The sequence below is a fragment of the Corylus avellana genome, chromosome 4 (assembly GCF_965113065.1).
Source record: "Corylus avellana chromosome 4, dhCorAvel1.hap1.2, whole genome shotgun sequence".
NCBI lineage: Eukaryota > Viridiplantae > Streptophyta > Magnoliopsida > Fagales > Betulaceae > Corylus > Corylus avellana.
In genome coordinates this window covers 32,888,621-32,897,620 of record NC_142493.1, presented here as the reverse complement: position 1 = coordinate 32,897,620, position 9,000 = coordinate 32,888,621, and the positions used below count along the sequence as shown (strand labels likewise).

The window sequence follows — 9,000 nt, the reverse complement described above, 5'->3', positions numbered from 1 at the left end:
GATTTATGGACTTATCAATAGTTAATTCCACAAATTTAATGGTTGATCTATTAAATTTGTAAAAGAATATGAAAATATATATATATATATATATATATATATATATATTACCAACACTAATCATTACTTAAAAAAAAAAAAAAAAATTAAAAAGGACATTACACGGTGGAAAGAGAGAAGAAAAAATGAGTAGGCCAATGAACTGGCGTTGACATGCCCATGAAGCTACGTTATGATATGCTCAGAAGAATCATGATATGATATGCTCAGAAGCCGAAGCCGAAGCCGAAAGTATACGTTCGGCCTTGAAAAAAAAGAAAAGAATGCTTTTGATTTAGAAAATGCAGATGCTACGTTTGCTCCATATTCCATTTACCGTACGTTAGAAAAGCAGAGAATGCATCTCAATTGCAATCTCGTATCTCTCAAAAACTCTAACAACACTTTCACAAAAACGAACAATTCCTGATCTCTGTAAGCGTCTAAGAACATGGCAACGGAGATGGACAACGGCGCCATTTCCATATCAACCGCTCCGGGAGCTTCCAGGCACCGGTGGGACGTCTTTCTGAGCTTCAGAGGCGAAGACACGCGCAAAACCATCACTCCCAAGCTCTACGACTCGCTCCAGAAACAAGGCGTCCGAGTCTTCTTCGACGACGATGGGCTGCGCCGCGGGGACGAGATCGCGCCGGGTCTGCTCGAGGCCATTGAGGACTCGGCCGCTTCCATCATCATCCTCTCTCCGAACTACGCGTCGTCGCGGTGGTGCCTTATGGAACTTTCCAACATATGCGAGCGCCGGAGGCTCATACTCCCAGTGTTCTACCAAGTCGACCCGTCGCACGTGCGGAGGCAGGGAGGACCTTTCGAAGAACATTTTAGAAGCCATGAAGAGCGGTTTGGGAGGGACGAGGTTTCGAGGTGGAGGAGAGCTATGGAAAAAGCTGGTGGAGTTGCTGGTTGGGTTTTCGATGACAGATGGTATATTTCATACTCAAACGTCTTTTGTTCTTGTTACTCATATAGGAATAGGAGTAGAAAAGATTTATCTAATGATACCTTAGTTCTTGTGGTTATCAAGATTCAACATGGAAAATAATACCTAGCAAAGCCCTACATATGCATCGATCCTCTTGTTTGAGTTGTTACGTTTCATGTTGTTATTACGAATTCGTACAAAGATTTTGTGACTTTTCTTTTTTGTTTGAGATTGCTGATTGGATCGGAGATCTGTCTGAGGGGTTAATTGTGTTTTCTGGTTGAAATTAAGCAGCTTGTAAATTGTGCTATTTTACTGGGTTAGAGGAATGGCATGTGGCAACCGATCCAAAATAATGCTATTAAATTCTGCTCAAAGAATCTCTGGCAATTGTTAATTAATAGGCCGCATCTCTGGCGTGATGATGTCTCTTGGCACTTTGCAATTCTGTAATGGCTCTCTAGATTTTGTTCATTCATATTTCGGGACGTTTTAGCATAAAGATGGTTCTTCCCCTGTTGACTTTCACAAATGGGGGAATTTTTTATTTGTGGTAGCAATTTCCATTTTGTTTCCACACTTTCTTGCGTTAAGCATTTAAAGTAAAATATTTGCATCTTGTCCCCTATGTTTCCTTTTTAAATTAGTTGTGTGTGTCGCCTATTTTTCATGCATTGATGTTAAAACAAGTCAGTCTTTTGAACTTCTTAAGACTTTGAGTGATTACGATAGACCCAATGCGGGGTTTCTTAAGAACGTAAACATGGAGCGAGATAACTTTGACTCCACAAAAAATTTGACAGTATCTCACCAAAGGTTAGATCTGAAGCAGCAACAGTCCGGTGCATATCACCCACAGTTGCAATTCATATGACTTATACTGTCTACACAAATATGCTTGTAGAAGCCGATGGGTTGGCATTACCATTTGGTCATTCAGTAGTTGATGTGTCTTAGAGGCTTCTGTTACGATGTATGTTAGAATAGTTTTCCTCGTGCCGAAGTATCAATTGGAAGCAGCTGCAAAAGAGGAGAAAAGTAAGCAAAAGAGCTTGCTGGTGTGGGTGGAGATGACTTTGGTGCTTAAGTTAGTATGTATCTAAAAAATAGCTTTAAACAGATATAGGGCAGAGTTTTGGGAAGAGACCTACTACTCACCATTGGTTCCTGCATGGTTATGATCTTTGGAGTAGCTTATCTCCCATTCCTTCACATTCCATCATGCCCTATGCTTGAGATTCAGGGCTCACGAGGTGGTTATAAAAATTGCCCAAGTGGTGCAAATGTGGCCAAGTGGCTTGGAAGGGGTACGGGAGAGAATCCTTTGTTCAAACTATTTGGTGAACTCGGGTTACTAGGTTGATATTTTGGTTACATGGGCTTGTCAGTCCATAAGCCCAACATTATCAAATTAATCATCCACAAACAATTTGATATAGTGAACCAATACACTATAAAAATGATTTTCTCATCATTCTTACCTTTTATATGTTCATGTGCATAAAATCTCGATCTTGCATACTCTATGTTGAATGCCTTGGCCCTCATTCCAAGCCATAGATTTCAAAGTCTGTATTTCATTAAAGTAGGCACATAGGAGGTGACTATTCAAGTATTATTATTGACATCCTTGTTACTCATGTTAATACTTATTAACAGCGATGAAGTGCAGCTGATTCAATTGTTAGTCAAACGGGTGTTGACTGAACTGGCAAATACTCCAGTGGGTGTGGCTACATATACAGTTGGACTTGATTTTCGTCTTGAAGAAGTGGTGAGTTTGTTAGATGTTAGATCCAATGACGTTCGAGTTCTTGGGTTATATGGTATGGGTGGGATTGGTAAGACAACCCTTGCCAAGGCTCTTTATAATAAACTTGTTGGTCGCTTTGAGAGCCGTAGTTTCATTTCAGAAGTAAGAGAAACAGCTGCAAAGAACAATGGTTTAGTATCCCTTCAGAACAAACTTATCCAGGATCTTTCCCCTGGTAAGGTTTTTGTAGATCATATCGCTGGAATCAAAGAAGTAGTTCATGAGAAGCGAGTTCTTGTTGTTTTAGATGATATAAGCAATGTGACTCAGCTTGATTTACTTATTGGGAGAAGGGAATGGTTTTATGGAGGAAGTAGAATCATCATCACCACAAGAGACAGAGAAGTTGTACCCGAGCATCTTGTGAATGCATTTTATGAGGTCAGAGAGTTGAGAGACTCTGAGGCACTACAGCTTTTTAGCTACCATGCTCTAAGAAGAGAGAAACCCACAGAGAATTTTTTTGATCTTTCCAAACAAATGGTGTCTCTTACAGGAGGTCTACCATTGGCTCTGGAAGTATTTGGCTCTTTTTTATTCGATAAGAGGAGAATAGAAGAGTGGCAAGATGCTTTGAAAAAGTTGGAACAAATTCGTCCACACGATCTTCAGGATGTGTTGAAGATAAGTTTTGATGGGTTAGATACACAAGAGAAGTGTATATTCCTTGATATAGCATGTTTATTCATTAAAATGAAAATGAAAAAAGAAGATGCAATTGATGTATTGAGAGGTTGCGGTTTTAGGGCTGAAATAGCAATCAGATGCCTCACTGCAAAATCACTTATTAAGGTTACGGAGCAAAACACATTGTGGATGCATGATCAAGTTAGAGACATGGGTAGGCAAATTGTTCTAGATGAAGACCCAGTGTATCCTTGGAGGCGTAGTAGACTGTGGGAGCGTAATACTATCATGACTGTCTTGAAGGGTGAGAAGGTACGACTTATAGCGATATAACTGTTCTTACTGTTTTTTTCAATTCCTTTTTTTGTTGGCTTGATAGCAAGTTTTTTTATCAAACCTTCCCAAGTGGCAGATATAGACAAATACTCACATATGCCACAAGAGGTGCATGCATCAAGGTCTCTGTAATCCTCAAAGGGAAAAGGAGTATTGGTATATGTGCTCCACTTGATGATGTCTGCTCTCTCTTTACTGTAGTTTTTAAATTTCTTTTTCACTCGCAAGGAAGAGTCCTGGTTTGTGAAGGTTGATAAAACATTGAAAAACTTGGGGAGGGATAATAAAAAAAAAATGGTTCATGCTGACATCTTCACACTGTACCATGGAGAAGAAAAAAGGGTGTGGTGCAGACACGGTCATGATGTAACGGGACAAGGACTAGAAGGGCCAAAAATTTGAGAGAAAAAAAAGAAAAGAAAAGAACAATCTTTTAGTCATTTTATTAATAGTGTCCTCCCATAAAATTCCTATCTAGTCCACCCCAGGACTAATTCATGTCTTCGGCCTGGGTGTGGAAACCATTAATGGTCACAAAATCTGTATGCATGCATGGATTATGTTGGATAATTTGTGGCAGTTACATTCATATGTAGGACTACTGAAAATTTGGAGAAAATGTCATCCATGATATTTGAACCAAAAAAAGAAAAAGAAAAAAGAAGAAGATATTTGAACCAAAAATTAAAAAGGATTTACTGAATATGTACCCATGTGAAAAAAAAATTCGGCTCCATCCCAGCTTCTTAGATGTTATAAGTTCGCATATATTGGTACCATTTTGTATGTCCTTTAATTATTATTATTATTATCTCTGAGTCTTTAATTGCTAATTATCTTTCAATTGTCTCTCTTTCACTTGGCTCCATTCCATTTTTTAAGTGGTTTGCATATTATGGATAATAGGGAACAGAACAGATACAAGGGATCGTCCTAGACTTTGAAAGTAGGCCGAAGAAGTTGGAGGATTTGAGTGGTGACACAATTGCTTGGGAAAACCTTAAAACAACACCCAATTGCACCTCCGGATTAACATACTTGGAAGAACTGTATAAGAAGCGTCTTCATACTAAAGCAAAGAAGGAGAGGGAGGTAATGCTGTGCACGAAGTTCTTCAAATCCATGGTTAATCTAAGACTTCTGCAAATCAATTATTCGAGGTTAGTAGGAAGGTATAAATATTTATCTCCAGAACTTAAGTGGCTGCAGTGGAAAGGGTGTCCTCTTAAAAGTCTTCCCTCTGATTTTTGTCCTCGGGAACTTGCTGTCCTTGACCTCTCGGAAAGCAAAATTGAACAAGTGTGGGGCGGGTATAGTAACAAGGTATATATGCTTCACTTTTCAGGTGCACGAAATTGGTTATCAATTAAGCAAGAACAGGATGTTCATGGCCTAGGTTGATATGCTTATTCTTACTCAAAGTCACTAAAGCTACAAAATGTTTAGGATGTGTCAGGCTTGCACTTTTTGATAGCAATTCTCTATGATTGTCTCTTTTATAACCAAAAAACTTCCTTGTTTGTCAGGTGGCTAAGAAATTGATGGTAATGAATCTCCACGGCTGCTTTAATCTTTACGCTATTCCTGATTTATCTGGGCATGAAACCTTGGAAAAGCTTGTTCTTGAACGTTGCTACAGTCTAATAAAGATTCATGAATCGGTTGGAAACATGAATGCATTACTCCACTTGAACCTGAGAGACTGTCAGAACCTTGTTGAATTTCCTGCTGAAGTGTCTGGGCTGAAAAATCTAGAGAACCTTATCCTCTCTGGCTGCTCAAAATTGAAAGAGTTACCAGGCGATATAGGCAGCATGGGATCTCTGAAAGAACTTCTTGTTGATAACAGTGGTATATCAAAGCTTCCTGAATCCATATTCCGCCTTACAAAACTTGAAAAGCTTAATCTAAATGGTTGCCAGTTCTTAAGAAGACTACCGAATTGCATTGGAAAGCTGTCTTCCCTGAAAAAACTCTCTCTTAATCATTCTGGTATAGAAGAAATACCTGATTCTGTTGGATTATTGGTAAACCTGGAGAATCTAGGTTTAATTTCGTGTGCATCACTCACTTCAATTCCTGACTCGGTTGGCAATCTTGTATCATTGACAGAACTAGTAACTCATGGTAGTGCAATTAAAGAATTGCCTGCTTCTATTGGTTCTTTATCATATTTGAAGGACTTGTCAGTTGGAAACTGTCGATTTTTGAGCAAATTGCCTGATTCAATTGAAGGATTAGCTTCTATTGTTGAACTTCAGTTAGATGGGACATCAATCACAAATCTGCCGGATCAGGTGGGTGCCTTGAAAATGCTAAGCAAGCTTACGATGAGGAATTGTAAAGATCTTATGTCTTTACCAGAATCAATTGGAAACTTGTTTGCTCTTACTTCTTTGGACTTGAACAATGCCAAAATTTCTGAATTACCAGAATCCATTGGGATGCTGGATAATCTTATTAGATTAAGATTGAGTAAATGTACACAGCTCCATAAACTTCCTGCTTCAATAGGAAATTTGAAGTCGTTGCAAGACTTGCTGATGGAAGAAACTGCTGTAACAGAATTACCTGAAAGCTTTGGTATGCTCTCAAGCTTAGTAATATTAAAAATGGGTAAGAAGCCTCATTTTCAGTTAGCTGGAAACAGCGTAATTGAAGAGGTTGTAATTCCAACTGCAGAAAAGAAACCTAGTCCTTTCGGACTTCCGACTTCTTTCTCCAATTTATGCTCACTAGAAGAATTGGATGCTTGTGCATGGAAGCTATGTGGGAAAATCCCTGATGATTTTGAAAAGTTGTCATCATTGAAGATTCTGAATCTGGCCCATAATAATTTTTCCAGCCTTCCATCCAGCTTGAGGGGCCTTTCTTTTCTCATAACGCTTTTATTGCACCACTGCAAAGAGCTCAAGTCACTTCCTCCACTTCCCTCAAGCTTGGTGGAGGTGAACGTTGCGCATTGTACTGCGCTGGAAAAGGTATCTGATCTTTCAAATTTGGAAAGCTTATGCGAGCTGAACCTTACAAACTGTATGAAGGTGAAGGATATTCCGGGCCTTGAACACTTGAAGTCCTTGATAAGGTTGTTCATGAGTGGCTGCAAAACATGCTCATCTGAGGTGAAAAAAAGACTTTCTAAGGTTCTCTCTCTCCCTCAATCTTGTTTGTGTTTTGTGCATATGAACCATTGTAGCTTAACCGTTGCGCTTTTTATAATCCTTTTCATATTAAGAAAATTCCGGGGAAAAAAATCTAAATAGGAAAGGATTTACTTCTCCTGACAAATTTTATTGCAGGTTTCTTTGAGGAATTTACGCGCTCTTAGTATGCCTGGAAGCAGAATTCCAGATTGGTTTTCTCCAGAGGTGATTGTTTCAGAACGCAAGAACCGTGAGATCAAAGGTGTGATAATAGGCATTGTTGTCTCTGTCATCCATCAAATACCGGATGACAAAATAGATCAACTCTCTTACATACCAGGGATACGAGCAAATATTCTCAAAATGAATTCACGTGTATTCAGTACAGTGCTGAACTTAAAGGGGATCCCAATGACGCCGGAAGATCATATTTACATGTTTCGAGATCATCAGTATCGTCCCTTAGTTTCTCAGTTGAAGGATGGCTATAAGATAACTGTGACACAGGATGAACCACCATACATAGAGGGGGTTAAGGTGAAAAAGTGTGGGATTTATTTGATTTTTGAAGGTGAGGATGATTATGAAGGAGGAGAAGAATCATTGGACGATAACCAACTATCCATTTCAGAAAAACTAGCCAAGTTTTTCAGCTCTCTTAAAGACGACCACATCTCTGGTTCTGGTGATGAAGTCAACAGCCAAGTTCAAGAGATTGAGAAACAAGAAGAAAGAGAAAAAGGGCCTCTTTTAGTTTTGGGGGGCATTAGGCAGCATGTTCGAGGATGTTTTGGTTTTGAAAAGAAGAAGCTACCTGCAACCCATTAGGAAAGCAACTTGGCCATATTTGCCAACTATTGATGCAACAGAGGGGGTGGTACTTTGCAGTCTTCATTTCTATCTTCATTTTCTTGCCCCCCTCTCTCTCTCTCTATATATATATTAAGTTATTGTTATTATATTAGTGGGTGAAATTATATTTATTCCTTTGATCTATTAAACAATTTGCAATGTCCTTAAACTGTCAGTAGGTTAAATAAAAAATGAAGAAAAAGAAACAAAATCCAGAAAAATATATATGAAAAGACAAAAAATTCAGGAAAACTGGTTTTTTTTTTTTTTTTTTTTTTTTTTTTTACGGATATTTTTGTCAAAAACTCTAACGACAATGTAACAAAAAGGACAATTCCTGATCTCTGTAAACGTCTTAGAACACCGCAACAGATATGGACAACGACACCGTTTCCATTCCATCCGCTCCGGGAGCTTCCATTCCATGCACCATTGGGACGTCGTCTGGGTCATCCTCGACGACGAGATAGAAGAAAAGATGGTTTTTCGACTATTGACTTTCACAAGTGAAGTGGGGGAATTATTTTTTATTTGTGGCAGAAAAATTCCATTTTGTTTCCGCACTTTCGTTTTCTATTGAGGAGTGCGTTAAATATTTAAAGTAAAAAATATTTGCATCTTGATCTTGCCTGCCTCCTACTTTCTTTTTAAATTAGTTGTTTGTGTCGTCAATTTATTATGCATTGATGTTAAAAATCCGTCAAGTCTTTTGAACTTCTTAAGACTTCTTGACTGACTGATTACGATAGACCCAATAACTGAATAAAGGGGCAGAAATGGCGACGGAATATGGAAGTAATCTGGAAGTCTGAGATTGTATTGTGTAGTAAATAGGTGTACGATCTTTAGATGTTGTGGCTACTTGTTTGTCCACCTGGTGACATGACCATTATCCTTTTTTTTTTTTTTGTTAATGTAAAATTGACAGAAGCAATAATTTAGTAAACGTGTTAAACCTGAAATTTTTAAAACTTAAGGTAACTTTTTGATAAAGTTGCAAATCAAAGATAGTAAAATGGTGCATAAGGGAGAGCATAGTAAGTTAATCTAATCATTTAATTAATATTTAATATTTTTTCTTACATGCGGGTTTAAACTCATTTTTAATAGGTGATACCCAACACGGGTTCGAACTCATGACTTTGGCTCTAATACCATGTTACATCATCAGTTATTCTAAAAGTTTAAGCTAATAGGAATATGTAAATTTAATCTTTTAATCAATACTTAACACTCCCCGCCCCCTT

General features: G+C 38.3%; 1 protein-coding gene across 1 annotated transcript; it reads left to right on the top strand.

Moving 5' to 3' along the window:
- Nucleotides 1-502: 502 nt before the first annotated feature.
- LOC132179168 (uncharacterized) lies at nucleotides 503-7,931 on the top strand. Its single transcript, XM_059591819.1, has 5 exons — nucleotides 503-984; nucleotides 2,642-3,734; nucleotides 4,665-5,081; nucleotides 5,285-6,901; nucleotides 7,058-7,931. The coding sequence occupies exons 1-5, from the start codon at nucleotides 503-505 to the stop codon at nucleotides 7,727-7,729; spliced, it is 4,281 nt and encodes a 1,426-aa protein (XP_059447802.1). The 3' UTR covers nucleotides 7,730-7,931.
- The last annotated feature ends 1,069 nt before the right edge of the window (nucleotides 7,932-9,000 follow it).